Below are 16920 nucleotides of genomic sequence, written 5' to 3' on the forward strand. Positions count from 1 at the left end.
AAGAGGCTGCCCAGGGAAGTGGTTGAGTCACCATCCCTGGAGGTATTTAAAAGACGTGTAGATGCAGCGCTTAGGGACATGGTTTAGTGGGCATGGTGGTGTTGGGCTGACGGTTGGACTCGATGATCTTAGAGGTCTCTTCCAACCTTAATGATTCTATGATTCTATGATTCTAAAGAAGCCTTATGAATTTGTGTTTTGTTCATTAACTGCTGTTTGCCCTCTACTTTTCATAATAAATACTATGCAAAAGTTAGCCTGCCAAGGAGGTAACATACATGATGATGGGCTTGCCAACTGTTGCCAAACAGCTGAGTTCCATCTTCCCTTTAGTGAGAAAGAGGTCTTTTTCTTCTAGTCTAAACCCATGTTAAAAAAAAATTTCAACCCATTTTCACTTTGGGACTTCTGTATTTCAGACATCTACTTTTGGCTGAAATCAACCAGTTGGCTTGGAAGTTATTGGGTAAGACAGACAAAGAGACAGAATGACTGAACAAAATGTGGATTTTGGAAGGGTCTGTCTGGAAAGGCGTTTGGAAGAATAAACAAAATCTGTGTCTTGCTGCTTGAATCCCATGCGGCTTGAGGAAGAGGGAATCAGAGAGAAGAGCATCAATGAAATATATAATTGCCAACAAATTCTTTCCCAGATCAAAACATTTCAAATACTGAATTCAATTCAATTGAATACTGAAGAGTGGCTAACCACCTCTGTGAAACTTATTCTCTCATGATGAATACTTGCTTAGTCATGGAAAAGGAAATTAAATGAAATGAAACAGAAGAGAACAAAAATAAGAATGAAAAACACATTTCTATTTTAAATATATTTACCACAAAATCACTGATGACTACCACCCTAAAAAAATTCCTGATTTCTCCGGACACTCCTTTCTCTCTCCTCCTTTTTCTTACTTATCCATCCATTTTCACTAGAGTTTCTGGCTAGTTTTGACTATTACACAACCTAAATTAGGAATAACAATCACCCCCCAATATAAGTAACCAAATAGAAACATACCCTCATGTTTCAAGGCACTGAAATATTCTTGCTTTATTTTAAGTGTCACTTCTCGTTTCTTTAATTCTTCTAGGGTTATAGGAACTGGACTAACTTCAGCCACAGATGCAGTAGAAGGTGGTCCTGCAGGAAAATAGACCTCTCACAGTCTTTGGACTTTGGACTGGTAAGTTTGTGTACCCGTACACAGGCACTCACAAGACAGCACATTTTTTGAAATGAAATATGGCACTTTCCACCTTACTTGATGTGGCCATTTATGAGAATACAAAGGTGGTTACTCAAGTGTCTTATGTCAACACAACATATTTAGATTTCCTCAAATGTGATTTACATCTGCAAGACATGCTAAGATTAACACAGTATAAAATTACTCCAGCATATACAACTGTATTAAAATTGGTTAAATAACATCCTAAAATGTATTTCTGAATGGAAAATAATGACTGAGTAGGTGTGCCTCTGTTGTGATCCTAGACGGTCAAAATGTCCTCTTTGACCCTAAAATCTACCAATTTATCACAACCAGAACATAAATAAACCTCTTTTGAATGATAGCCGTTCCTTCTGGAGCAAATTCAAGTTTAGCAAACTGTAGTAAAAATGCTATATTACTAAATATCATTGGTTACCATCAAAGCAGTGAAAAGAACAATAATGCTATTTAAAAAAAATCATAATACACCAGAAGAAAAAAAAAGGTATGTTATTTCATGCCTTTCTAAACCATTCTGTTAGCTGCTTTTGCAGCTTGTTTTAACTTATATATCTATAAACAGATATTGTAAAGGTATTTTATCATGTTTTCAAAGATTGCATGAAATCCTGCAGTCACAACACTTTGATTATTACTCAAAAATATTAAAATATTTGCAACTGCTTTGACCTAGAAGAAGAGCAGATGGAGCTGTTACAGAAAAAAAAAATGACATCTGCATGATACATAAGGTCAACATAAAGCAAATGGTCAAATCTAGAAGTAATAAAATTACATGTGATAAATTGTATCACTCAGTTACTAGCTTATAGCTGTATCCTAGGGAATTCTTGCGTTACAGGAACACTACAGTAACACTGTATTTGACATGAAATCAAAGTTGATACTTCAGTTACAGATACATCAGTTGATACTTCATCTTCTACCATGAGGAAAGCACAGCTGAGTTCTAGTTGCAGTTCTGTCACTTTATAATTTTGTGATTTCAGGTAAGTCATCTAGTACCAGGTCTGAACAAAAATTTAGTTCCAAGAAGCAATCCACAAACCCCAACCTAGCCACTTAGAATACAATAGGTGATAGCTGCTGATTTTTTATCACAAAGCTTTTCTAGAAATCTGAAAATCTGCTACTCTCTTGGCTGGACTGAGATGCAAAGCACATACCTAAGGCTCCCTGGGGGTCACAAATTAGGCATCCACCTGGCTAAGTATTTGCAGGGCTATACGTGTTCACTGTACCATGAGCAGAATCAACCAGAGAGAGAGCACTGAGTACAGTGCAAATAAAATGTCTGTCAAAGAAAATAAGTCAGCTGCTTTATGCCTAATAACTCTGTAGTTACAGCTGTCTCACCTGGAAATGGAGTTCCTGAATTTCAAGCTATCCTTGTACCTGCAGGGCTTGACCCCCTCTCTTGCTATGTAGAATGTCTTTACAAAAGATACAAGGTTTAGGCTACTAGCCTTGCTTCCTGCTGGAGCTACGACATTTTGCCTCAAGAAGTGGAAGTTACTTAAACCACTACCTGCTCAAGGAAGTATTTATGAAAAAATGTATAAACAGCATTGCATGCCAGGATTCCTTCCAGCAGACTGCCTGAATTGCTAGGCTAAAGAGATAAGTTTGTTTAGGTCTGTTTCTCTTTGGCAAATACATTTCGTATTCTCACCTGGTTGGACAGATTCTTGGCAGGCCTATGAGCAAGATCTACCGCAATGGGAGTCTGCTCTTTTTTAGGACTACATATGCCATTAGATTTTATGTTCTTTATTTACACCGTGTTACAGTTATATATAAAAATGATGGACCTCGATAGATCCATGCCACTATATGGCTGATAAATTAATTCCAAAATATCTTGGGGTATTGGATAATTTATCCATTCTATTCCAGTACTTTAATATTTGAAATATTTTGACTTATGGCTGGAAAGTAGGCAGAATTTAATGGAATTTTATTTAATTTGATAAACTAGTTCTAACTATTCAATTCCAAAAGAGCACATGGAGAAAAATTAATATTTACTTTCTAGGTTCTATTTAGAATAGTTATTCCTACATAATAATAACGACAACACATATGATTGAATAAATGCAGTTGCCATTCAAAAGCCTCTGCACTCCTTTACCACTACCAGTTTTCGCATTGATATGTCACATTTGACATTTCAAAAGAGGAATTAAATCCAAATTAAATGTCTTGGCTTACTCTTTTCTGTATTACCGACATATTTACATTTCAATAATTTCAAGCACTGCTAAAACAAAGTCTACATTTCAAATACCTTTCTTTTTAGTAGCTGATTTGGGAGAAAGCTTTTTGGCATCTTTGGCATCTTTCCCAGTAGCTTTGCCTGACAGTGTCTGTGAAGATTTCAGATCTTCTTTCAGTTCTAGCTGCTGAGGTTCTTTTTCTTCCTCCATTTCTTTAGACTGTATTTCAGCTGTTACCTTGATATCATAGTCACACATAGTAAAATACCTAGTATCAACACTATGCAACTACTATTTTAAATAGCGTATACTTACTGAAAGTAGTTGCTGAGACATACACACATAAATAAAACAAAGGAGCTATTTTAACTAATTAAATTGATTACATTTTGATTATTTATCAAAAATAAAATTCTACAGCAAAAATGCAAGACAGAGTGATAGTGGTTTTAATTCTTGTAACCTATTACCTATACTCTAGGAAAAAGTGAGAAATGTAAGAATCAACAGTATGCAAAGCAAGACTACAGTTACACTGTAAGGGTGCAGAAATTAACTTATTTTAAAATGATCAAAGAGAAAAGAAAAAGCGAACCTAGAAACCAACCATTTGAAAAGCCCACCTAATTTACTTTTAGCTATATATAAAAAAGAATGTAACCATACTTCTGACGTTGTGAAAGGTTTGAGCAAATATCGCATCACAGGATAAAACTCGTCCCTCTTCTCACACTTCTATTGATGGATAAAGGGAGAGTTTATCATGGAAGAAGTAGATATATAGAGTCAACATTCAAAGTATTTCTCTCAGTAATGGAATGAAAGGGTCAGTTATAAATACAGAGGTGCTGATAATACACAGATTGCAACATTTTCCTCATAGAAACACAAACATATTCAACGGAAATATCAGTGGTGGAGCAAGAGGCATGAAATTGAGATACACAGAGTGAAGGCTGTGTGTTTAGGCTGCCTAAACTGTGAGGCTAAACTGGGAGGCTTTGACTGTCCGATCCAGAAATATTTAAGTAAATAAAACATTCCCTACCATATTTGATACTGCTATTACTGCTGTTTGCCATGTATCAGTAATAAGATTTTCATCTTTCCCAAAAGTGTCTGCTCCATTTTCAGAATTCTCATCCTTAGCACTCTTCTGTAGAGTTCCCTTGCTTTTTGACTTCGTAGTATTTATTTCTGGTGAAGGCAGTTTCCAAGAAACTAGAGGAATCCTTAAAAATAAAATATAAGGCATAATTCACACACCCCTTTATAAAATGTGTTAATTTATAACTACATTGGAGAATATGCTAAGAGAATGAGAAGGCTATTTTCAAAATTTAACATAGCAACAGAAAAGGGATGAACTTTCCTTATGACCAAAAGTGGTGAAATGTGTGGATGACAAGAAAACTGTCTAGTTTAACTACAGAAGCTAAGGAATAATAGTAGATGGATAAAACTTCATCAAATGACTGTGTGATCTGCTGATATATTCCACATGGGCTAGAAGCACAGCTTCATTACTCAGATAGTTTCTAAATGAACTGTAAGTATTTAAAAAAGCAGGTGTCACTACTGACAGCATTTTTGATATTGTGAAGTTATTTGATGGTATCCCTTACCTTTTAATATGGCATTCAGTTCTGTGCATCTTTGTAGAATACTTTGATTTATATTTGTTATTACATAACCTATTTAATTAGGTTTGTTGGTGCAAATTTTAAACCTGTTAATGTTCCATAATAATATTTAACTTAGTTACGTGAGGATTGCCAGCAAAACAGAGGGAAGTAGGAAACATTTCTATAGCAGATTTCTTTCTAAGACAGCTTTTAGAATGTTTTATAATTCAGAGATGCATTAGTGAAAATGATATATGTAAATCAGTAAAAAATCAGAGATAAATTAAACCTACAAGGTGATTCAAGATTCATCATTTGACCGTAATCCCTAGTTAAAAATTCTTCTTTCCTCATCCTTTGAAAAATACACACATATATTTCCACATACACCCACAAAGCTATCAGTGCATTGTATTTGTTGATATTTGTATAATTTAATAAAACATTTCTACCTTCTTGATTTGTTTTGATCTTCTTTCTGCTTTACATCAATAATATCTAACAATGGGATTCTAGTAAAATCTTGACTGTCATCCGTTGGGATTTTTCCTTCCATTGCCCTATAATAATCATGAAGAAGTCTCTTTGTATCTTGGAAACGATCCACTTCAACCTCAAGAAGAAAGGACAGAAAAATTGCAATTCAAAACAGGACAGAACAAATTTCTGTTACATTTTAAAATACCTGATAGCAGAAGCAATTCTAAATCCTAAAGGGTTTGAGGGAGAACAACAAACGTAACCATATTTGTTTGAAAATTTATAGTGTATTCAATGCATACTCCTACTTGCATCTACAGTGTCTTCACATTGGTATTTCTAAGGATTAATAAAAATCTTAGTTCTTAGAATAGGAAGATACAATAAATAATGTTTGATGCATTAAATTCAACTACAATATCTTTTGATGTATAGGTATTTCTATAGTAGCAAGCATACTAGTACCAACAAATTATAGGGATCTTTATGTTAAAAAAAATAAAATCGTTAATAGCATAAAATAAAAAGGGTTAAGGGATGGAGAAAAGTTTAAAAGCCATACAGTTTTTCTGGACCAAAAAAATCAACAGACTTTACACACCTAAATGTCTTGAAGATCTTTTTCTGTGAATCATCTTGGAAGAAATCAAGTAAGATTCAAAAAACATTTAACACCTGTCATGTTTTGATTTATTGATACAGTATGGTCTTAGTTTCTAACTGCCAAAACAGTACTAAATATTCATGGGAAAATGCACAAAACCACATTCACAAAACGAAGGATAAAACCTTTGTGGTGTAAACCAGCACTTATCCATAAATTAAGGAGAAAATATCTTCTAGCATAACAGTGTGTACACAGAAAGGTGGAAAGAAATCTGATAAACGGTATTTATACAAATCTATGTGTTTATACAGTAACAGAGCCACCTGGGGAATACATGTAACTTCCCACAGAAAAACCCACAGAGAGAGAGCTCAAGACCAAAGAAGCCTATTTTTGGCTGCTTCTCAAACAAGCCATAACATAAAGATACAGTTATTACATTTTTAGTTCTGTAGTTTTAGCATTAATAATTCATTTACTTGGGGGAATATATGCTAAGTAAAGAAAGTAAAAATGGTTTCCTTTGCATTTTCCTATAGGAAAATAAAAGCTTATATATGGTTAATACATGTATTCATAATTTTAAATGGCTGTTCTCCATAGCCACACAAGACAGATCAAATCAGATTCATAGTGAATCTTCTCTGGACTGCATTATACAAGTCCATGAAATTCTGATAGAAGAGAGTTAGGGTTGCAAAGTTATACATGAATATAAAAGTCAGCAGTTATTTGATGTTTTGACCTCTCTCTTTAGTCAGTGGCCTTAACTCTTTAATTAGGGCATTATTTAGGCTCTTTGAAAATGAGTTAATAATTTCCTTACTATAGCTGACCTGACTACTTCACAGATTTAACTTAAATTACCACCACACTTGTATGAAATAAGAGAGTGGTTCCCTTGTTTATTAAACATATAAAAATAACACAGAGAATTAAAGGGAGGTCACAGAATGGTCACTCAGTTTAAAGAAAAGCCTGTCTAGTCTAGTCTAGTCTAGTCTGTTCCAGTCCAGTCCAGTCCAGCCCTAAACCAAATTTATGCACCTAGAACAGCAGTCACAGGAAAATCTTACTTTACTTCAGGAACTGAAGTAATTGATGGTCAGGCTGAATGAGAGGAAAGGCTTAATGTGGGGGAGGGGAGAGCGAACTAATTGAAGATGGTCTCTTGAAAACTTTGAAGTTAGATGAGTGAAAGCTGGGTCATATTTGAATGGATTTTCTTAAGAGCTACAAATGACATCACATTCTCAAAAACATTCCTTGCAATTTTTTTTTCAGTCTGTAGATAAAATTTCAAGCCACATTGGTGAAGTTACAACTGAAATAATTTTGTGATATGGGAAATACAGGACAACCTTAACAGCAAGTGGGTCTACAACAGCAGTGAATTATATAATTTGCAAATTAAGAACAGATGTCAATATGATCACAGAAGGATAAACAGCTCCAACATTTCTGTTACAAAACTCGGATGATTCACTGGACTGATAAACTTGCAAAAAATAGCACTATACACTACAGATGGAAAGTCTGGGGGGTGGACAATAACAATGGTATTTTTCTTAAGCTTTTCTGCCTGCCAAAGAGTTAAATGTATGGAATATCATCTACTTTTTGTCTCTTAACTTTCCAGATAAATTCAGAAGAAGCATAAACATTTGCTTATCTAATTCTCAAACTCTCACTTATTTGGAGCCAACCATATGAAATTCCTCTGAGACCTACTGTCCTCCAAATCTAATTCATTGTCCCCTTTCATTGCAGACTCCATAGTAGATCCATACCTGCATAAGTGAAAAGAAATGGTTCATTGCAATCCCCCTATGATCTGGTAACCAGCCATCATTCATGATATCAGTACGTTCCTGCTCTGCTTCTTCCCTTCTGTTATCACAGATATCCCAGAGAAGATCTCTTAGGTCCTAAAACACAAAATCAAATATGAGAAATAACTGTGAAATAAAACTTAAATACCTTTTTTATATTTATTATTAAAAACTATATTTTTTTGGCCTGTGCATAGGGCATCTTCCCATTTGGGGCTTTTTCTTTATTGTTGTAAATGTCAAAGCCTGGTCAATAAGTCATGTGCTTACAGAGAGCTGACAGAAAGTAGCTTTACAAATGTGCCAGAGAGAAGAATACAAAGGTATGAGATGAATGTGTAGGCTGCCTTGCTTTCCTGAGGCAGAGAAGACCTATCTAAGCTAGACAAAGACGTGAGAATATGAATAGCTAAGCTCCCAACTGCACCAATAACTTTCCACTTGAATGATTTGCTAACTAATACACTGTAATGGGATGTGCAATATGAAAAATTCTGAGAAAATTATGTCAGAGTTCAAGTATTATTCCAATTTGGATAGCTCCATGACATTTTTCTTTAACGTTCTTTATAACTAAGGGCTCTTCAACTACTGACTATAACTAACAGCAGCACTATGTGGCTCAGTGACAGCACTGAAGACCTACTAAGCATACAACATGCATGCAAACCCTCTGTTCCCTATTGCCATCTCGGTATGGAAATAGGGTGACAGACCTCTATGTAATAAGAGGTGATGGGAATAGAAGAGTGCTTGTTAAATGCAGTGCTAAGGTAGGCTAATATGAGCTGTCTCTCGGGCTTCAAGCAGTTCTACCCCACCTGACCTGTTCTGGGATAAAAAGAAAAGGTATTCCAGACTACTAGCTGTGCAATGAGGAGCTTAGGCTTCAGGTGATAAGTGATTCCATATTTACCAGGTCTTGGTCTCAGCCTGATATGTCAGACTGTTTCCCCCTGTTCAAACACTTCAGACAAATCCAGCTGTCCTCTGTTGGACAAAAGTCACAGGGAAGCTGACAAATGAGCAGTCCTTGGGCTACCTAACACATCAGTGATGGCATACATAGAAGGTAGCCAAGGTGTAAGACTATCAGATATTCGTGGTTGCCCACATTGTAGGATATACACGTAAGGATATGCTACTGAATAAAAAACATATAAGCATACAACCTATCTGTTTCGCAGTGGTGGGTTGACCCTGACTGGCTGCCAGGTGTCCACCAAGCTGCTCTATCACTCCCCCTCCTCACGCAACAGGGGGAGAAAATACGATGGAAAAGCTCGTGGGTCAAGATAATGATGGGGAGATCACTCACCCATTACCGTCACGTTCAAAACAGACTCAACTTGGGGAAATTAATTTAATTTATCGCCAATTAATAACAGAGCAGAATAGTGAGAAACAGAACAAAACTAAAAACACCTTTCCCCCACCCCTTATTCTTCCCAGGCACAACTGGAGTCCTGACTGTTCTACATCCTGCCCCCCAAGTGGAGCAGGGATGATGGAGAATGAGGGGTTGCGATGAGTTCATTATGCATCATCTCTGCCACTCCTTCCTCTTCACGCTGTTCCCCTGCTCCAGAGTGGGGTACCTCTCATGGGATACAGTCCTTCATGAACTTCTCCAGCGTGGGTCCTTCCCATGGGCTGCAGTTCTTCAAGAACTCCTCTCTGTGGGCCACTGTTCCTGCCAGGAGCCTGCTCTGGCATGGGCTCTCCACAGGCTGCCGCTCCCCTCAGGGCACGTCCACCTGCTCCAGTGTGGGATCCTCCACGGGCTGCGGGGTGGATATCTGCTTCATTGTGGTCCTCCATGGGCTGCAGCGGAACAACCTGCATCACCATGGTCTTCACAGGCTGCAGGGAAATCTCTGCTCTGGTGCCTGGAATACCTCCTCCTCCTCCTTCTTCACTGACCTCGGTGACCGCATAGTTATTTCTCTCACATTTTCTCACTCCTCTCTCACAGCTGCCACACAGAGTTTTTTACCCTTTCTTAAATATGCTAGCACAGAGGCACCACCACCATTGCTGATTGGCTCAGCTTTGGCCAGCAGCAGGTCTGTCTTGGAGCTGGCTGACAGTGGCTCTTTTCGACATGGGGGCAGCCCCTGATGTCTTCTCACAGAAGCCACCTCTGCAGACCCTCTGCTACCAAAACCTTGCCACATAAACCCAATACTATACAAGCAAAACAAGCCGATGTTTTGTACAAATGGATGTACAGCTCTTTCCAGTACCTTCCTGAGACACGTAAGGAGGAGCATTTTCTTCTTTGTCCTCATGTTATTCAAGTCAGAGTTTTGATTCACTGTAAGCAGCGGAGATAACTGGAGAGGGAGACAGTGAGGTATCTTCCTCTGGGAGAAGCTAAAAGCATGCTTTATGTCTTTTTCTCTCCCACCACTCTTCCTCTTTTCAAAGTGAAGCAGCTTCTCTCTCCTTCTTTCCTTGTACTCAGGTGGGTGAAAAGAAAGAAAAAATTGATGCACGTGCTAAGTCCTCTCCTATCTGGAACAAGAGAAGTAGTGGGACCAAGTGACTGACCATGTTTGATGATAGCAATGGAGTGAGAGGGAAGTTGGAGAAATTGCTGAAAGACAGTGTAACAGAGATGGGCTGCTGAAGTGTATTTTATCCACAGTGATTCTGAGTTTGGACCTTTAGGATGCCAAAGCCTTGGTTGCCCCTTTGGGCTTTAGGCCTTTGAGGAATTTTTCACACATCACAAAATGGGGTGGATTTTTACATTTTCCAGTTGATATCAGAGAAATTTGTTTTCAGGTTTCACAGCTAGCAGCTTCCAGTGTGGATAGTGTTTCAGAAAGGGTTCAGCTGCGATGACAGAGTTGAGCAGTCTGGGAAAGCTGAAAATGTTTGAGGTAAAACATTCCACAGATTATCACTCTTTTCATTTCCTCCCTCTCCTTTTCTAGCATCAGTGAAGGATGGATGATAGAATTCTCACATTCAGGGAGGTACAATAGGCAGGACTTAGAAGCATAGAGGAAGTATCATCTTCACATTCACCAACAGATTTGGGATCCACAAGGACTAGGATGGGTCATTCAGAAACAGAAATTCTGGAAATCATGTATTTGCTCCAAACTTCCTTACTTACTGTGCTTAGCCTTATCACACTACCTGAGTCTCACTGCATCATATGGGACTATCACCTCCTCTTAACCTAATTTGAAATAGACAATGCAAACATGGATTTCTGTTATGAGTGAAAGGCCAAATATTTTAAATCTTAGCTTTCTAAAATACAGGACAGAGGGATTCCAGTCTTTTTATAATTCCATTTAGTAGAAATTAGGAATATGGATGATGATTTTTATCTACTTCATTATTGAAATAATGCTATAGAAAAGGAAATCCAATGCTTTTTCCATCTTGGTGAATTCATCCATGATGCCACCAATGTTCCCTTCAACTAATAATATTGCCAGCATTTTTTTCCCCTTTTCTGGAAGCATTTCCTGATATGATTTCAACTAAAAACCATGTCTGTTCTGAAATGGGAACCTGATAAATTCAAAGACAGCTCTACTTCCTGCTTATGTTAAATCTGGCTCTGAACTTGTTAGGACCATTACCCTTACGGATTTTTGTGAAGAAGAACTCTCAGGACATGTATGACCTAGCAAAGATCTACCTGAGTCAAAACATTTCAAAGAAATTCTCTGTACTTTGTATGATTAGTTTTAGAAAACATATATTACCATATATCATTTACGGAAAAACTAAATGACTGCCAAGATTTGTTAGAATGTGATTGAAATGTCCAAACTTGTGAGTAAAATCTCTGAAAACCATAAAACATAAAGAAAAAGAAAGCAGAGAAATACATATTTTACAATATGCCAGAATACTACAGTATAACCTAAAAAAAGAAGTAAGACATAAGATACGGCCAAAAACCAAAGAAATAATTGTGAAGAACACTTTATGTACAAGAGGAAGTGAAACAGTTTAAGAATAGTGGTAAAAAGGAAAAAAAAAAGTAATATCGTTCATGTTACATCAAGCTTGTATACAATGAAATAATACTTTAGGGTATATTATAACGTTTTCCATTTACTTACAGTAACTCTTTGGTGTAGTTCTGCTTTTGTTTCCTCATCTTCTCGTAGGTCATCAGCAATTGAATTAAAATCTGATTGCCACTGAGATACAAACTCCTGCTTGAGATCTGGACGCTTCAAATAATCTTGGAATTTTTTTCTGTAAATTATGGTAAAAAGAATTTTGGTCTTAAAAGACATATAGAATGCCACAGGGAAAATACAAAATGCTAATATTAATGTAATAAGCTACTATTTATACTCACCTAACGTCTGCTAAGTAATAAATCACAGAGTGCTGTTCATCCCTTAGACATCTAAGTATAGTTTTGATGGTATTCATATATGCGTTTTCTACCATTTCCCAGTAAGGTACTAAAAAGCCAGATATCTCCTGTGAATTTTTTAAAAACATCAAAATTAATTGATATCTTTCTCGGTAACCCATTTAGCTGTAGCATTAGCAAATACAAGAAAGATTATTTCATTAAATAATATTACTGATTTTTTTTCACCATGTATTTCTTTTAATTTACAACTATTTACAACTGATTATAGACACTGTACCAACATACAGTTTATCCTGTGCATTTCTTTGGGAAAAAAGTGGCAGTATTCAAAATGAATGAGAAATTCCAGCAGAATACTCCAGTATCTGTGGGTTTGGATATACTCATAAACTAAGTGAAGATACCAAGTGAGTACTTAAGTATCAAAATTCAGTGGTACCCAACTGTTCAAGCTGGTAAAAATCTAAGCTGACTGTCTAGTGTTGTAAAAATGACATTTGACTGACTGACTGTCATGAAATGCAAAATAAAGCCCATGGCCAGCAGAAAGCCAGCATATGCAAGCTAATTGCAGCCATGAAGGCAAAACTGGTAAATATTAGGAAAGGAATTACAGAACAAAATACAAAGCATCATTATGCACCCTTTAAATCTACTTCTCAAATACTGCATCCAGTCCCATCTCCCCATCTCAAAAAATTTATATTAGAACTAGAATAGACAGACAGAAGGGCAAGAATTATGACTGAACATGTGAACAGCTCCACATGAGGCGTTAAAGAGATTATGACTGGATTGGATGAGCAAAGCAACACTGAGCAAAATGAAAATGTAATAGATGCCTGTCCCATCTTAAATACCTTCAGAGGGTGATTACAGAATTATTATTCATTGTATCTCACAATACAAGAACTAGGGTCATCAAATGACCCAAGCAAACAACAGGTTTAAAGCAAAGAGACAGAAATTTTTTTTTTTAATTAGCATAATTATACAGGCTATATCATGGAGACCAAAAAGTAAATTGCTTCAAAAGAAAGCAACTAGACATAATCACGGAAGAAAAGTCTACTGAGAGCTACTAAACACAAAGATGCAGATATAAAGTCATCTCAGGAAACCCCTAAATTTCAGATCATTGGAAACTAGGAAGATGTCCTCAGGGAAAACATGTTAGAAGAAAGTATCCTAGGAGAAAGATCAGTGTATGCTCTCCCCATTCTTACATTCTTTCTACGAGATCCACAACTGGCCCTTGTCAGAGACAGGAAACTAGCCTAGTAAGTCTATGCTAGTATTTCATAATATTAAAAAGTATTATTATTTTGGCATCCATGTGCTATTCTTCATCATCATTGTGAAGAATTTAGAAAAAAACAATTATCAAAATTTTAAAGTGTGTTTCCTTATTTTATATATTTTAGTAGCAACTGTTACTTGCATTTTTAGATATTTATAATGCAGTACTTGTGTATCTTTCATTGAAAAATATTGAAAAAAACAACATGCAATGAGACAAAAGGTTTAGGTAGAATATGCATAAAATCCTGAGAAAAAGGTATATTTTGATATCTAAGACTTTTAATCATGAACGAATGTACCTTGGGAAGTGGTTCATCTACATAAATCCATTCCTCTGATCCTGGTTCAATTGGTGGTGGTGCCACAGGAATGGGAGGAAGCAAATCTTGACGTGTAACTGGTAAAAGCTTTTTATCACCAGAAATATCTGGTGATATTTCTTGAGCAGACCCTTGTATATGAGTGTACAATTAGTACCTTCAAATGTATTCTAAGTATCAATAAACAGAGTTAGACATGTATGCTACTCTGACAAGTTCAAAATAACGAACAGATTCAGTATTTCATTACTTAGGTGTTGTTCACCAGAAAATACACCTATCAAATCAGTGATGCCATAGTTATAAAATCACTTTCCAGTTAAGCTTATATTTTGCAGGACTGATACTTTTCTAAAACCATCACTGTGAGAGAAACAGGAAGACAATGAATTAGTATGTATGCATATGAAACAAATTCTTTACCAGGTAAACCAAGGTCAGTGGTGTTGATACAATTCTGAGATTCATTACAACTATCATGATTTCAGGGACATAGTGAAGGATATTTCAAGATAATAGTGAAGGACAGCTTGGAATCTATCAACATAAATATGAAATTAGACATTATTAACTGACCACAGGGATTATTTCTCCACAGGGACTAAATAGTCCTTACAGTACTTCTGCAAGATAGCTGGTTTCTAACCAGAAAACCTCAACTCCATTTGCATCAATAGGAATTTTGACATTGACTCCATCAGGGCTACGAATTATGTCAAGCACATAAAAAAGGCAGTTCCAACCAGGTAGTTCTTTGAAAATGCTCCATCCAGTTTTCTGTCAGGTGTGATATTCTCAAGAATTTTTCATGAACTGGAAACCTTGTGCTGGAGTAGTGATCTAAACTTTTACTGTTAAGAGTGCGTTTCAAGCTAATACTTTTTTTTTTTTTTTGGTGGTAGAAAACACATCAAGACTTTCTTGTCATAATTATGAAGAAAAAAACTGGTTAGTCAGAAGTCTACTAATCCTGGTTTACTCGATGCATCTTTTCCCCTGGATTCTTCATCTTTCTTCCTTTTTTATTTTTAAAGGATTCTTTCCTTTTGGGTCATTAAGAGAAAAAATGGAATAAAGATGCACCAAAACACATGTCAAAAACACTCCAAGTTATCCATGTTTTTAAGCTGCTGCTGATAAATGAATATAGGTTGATAATGGCAAGTTAGTCTTTCTTATACCATTATGCTATCCAATATGTTGAAGATGCTAGCTGTAATATTTAAACCAGGAAGAAAGGACTGAATTTAGTAATCCTTTACTTCATGGAATTTAAATAAATCCAATTGACACTTTCTTTTAAATATTTTAAAACTTTTTCTCAAATGATCTTTACAATTATGTGAAATTGGCCCGTATCCTCTGAAAAGGTAAAAACACAACAGAAAAGTTCAAAGTTCTGGTGCAGTTATCACTAACTCACACATCCCCAAAGTCTTGCAGGGCCAGTGAAAATGTATCTTTCCATACAGTTTTATATATTGATCATTAGTATTAATTATAAAGAACAAAGTCTTTTCTTACTGAATTGTAAAAAGAGCAGGAAAACTTACTTCTATTCTGTTTTTTGGCAATTTCTTCCATTATAATTTCCTTAACTGTTTCACACAGGAGACTTTCTTCTGTCTCTGCATTGACTTTCACTAGAATATTTTGATGGACTGAAAACCATTTCTCTAATTTTGGCCATGTGTCTAGAAAACCTGAAATTCTGTAAAAATCATGTTAAAGTATAAAATTAAAATCTAACTAATGGAAAACAAAATATTTTCCCAAATTAATAAACAAAAGAAAAAGCAGACCATCTAATTTAATACTAAAACAAATCCAGGCAATAGTTTTTGCAAAATAATACTCCATCCACATCAACCCCTTCATTTTCAACACAGAAGAATTTTCAAAATGCTACTGTTAACTAGTCTTCTATATTTCTTACTCATTCTTGTCACAAACTAAACCTACTTTCTTATATCACAACTAAAAATAATAATCAATGATACAATAGTCTGAAACAGTTAATAGTATCAAATATTTAGAAACAAAACTTGTTCTTGATTTTGTTCTTTATGTAAAGTTAAACATCTAATGATCCAATAAAAAATGAAAAACTAGTTGTTTTTCATAAATATAAAAGTGGAAGATACCATTTTAGAAAATCTGTAACTCAAATCTAGTGCATTTCACTCAAGGGCAGTCACATGATGTATGACACACTTCAGATATATGTATGCATAGGTACATATATATACATATATGTATATGTATGGTTCATGCAATATATATCTGAAAAAGAAATTCTCCTTGGAAGAATACCTTGGAAGAGCAAAACACATGAATTCTTATCTTCTAAAATTATTTATATTGTGCCAAAAATGAATGTACTCTTTACGCTTCATGTTAGAGAAACTCCTAAGTAAATTCCTAACATTAGGCATGACAGTACTATCATGGATCACATATGAGGTTCAGATGAATTACATGCCTAAACATCTGGCTGAAGCAACTTTTTTGTACTTCATATAACATACCTATGTAGCACCTGATCCCTGGCTAAGTCAATCTTCTCTTCTAGGATTTCAGCATCTGAATTTTGATTGTTGTTCTCCTGTTCAGTTTGAGATGACTTTGATTTATCTGCTGTGTGGAAAACAGCATATATGAGCATATATCGAAAAAGGCAATTATGCAGGTAGTTATTCACCTGAAGAAAGATAACTATTAAAAGAAAAATTTCAGTGTTCCTTGATCTTATATATCTTCATTTAAAAATTGGGTACCAAACATCGTAAAAGAAAGGAAAAGTCAGAGAAAATCATAGAAATATAAAATTAAGCTGGAAAGGACCTGAAGATAGTGTCTTGCCTCTCCCTCTGTTTAAATGAATAGCCAATTATAGCACTAACATTTCCTGATGGATGCTTTGCAGTCATAGAA

At 35.7% G+C, this 16920-nt stretch overlaps 1 protein-coding gene across 1 annotated transcript in view; it reads right to left on the reverse strand.

Annotated features, from left to right (window-relative positions):
• The window catches only part of SPEF2 (sperm flagellar 2), a gene marked incomplete at its 5' end in the record, with an annotated part of 86804 nt that overhangs the window by 36769 nt on the left and 33115 nt on the right, over positions 1 to 16920 (reverse strand). Inside the window, 10 exons of the mRNA XM_009329460.1 lie at positions 1025 to 1147; positions 3529 to 3694; positions 4506 to 4689; positions 5535 to 5695; positions 7960 to 8097; positions 12096 to 12234; positions 12341 to 12468; positions 13966 to 14117; positions 15540 to 15697; positions 16515 to 16623. Of these exons, the coding sequence (XP_009327735.1) occupies positions 1025 to 1147; positions 3529 to 3694; positions 4506 to 4689; positions 5535 to 5695; positions 7960 to 8097; positions 12096 to 12234; positions 12341 to 12468; positions 13966 to 14117; positions 15540 to 15697; positions 16515 to 16623 (1458 nt within the window). The remainder of the gene's footprint in view (positions 1 to 1024; positions 1148 to 3528; positions 3695 to 4505; positions 4690 to 5534; positions 5696 to 7959; positions 8098 to 12095; positions 12235 to 12340; positions 12469 to 13965; positions 14118 to 15539; positions 15698 to 16514; positions 16624 to 16920) is intronic.

The sequence above is a fragment of the Pygoscelis adeliae genome, unplaced genomic scaffold, assembly GCF_000699105.1.
Source record: "Pygoscelis adeliae isolate BGI_AS28 unplaced genomic scaffold, ASM69910v1 Scaffold47, whole genome shotgun sequence".
NCBI classification, from domain to species: domain Eukaryota; kingdom Metazoa; phylum Chordata; class Aves; order Sphenisciformes; family Spheniscidae; genus Pygoscelis; species Pygoscelis adeliae.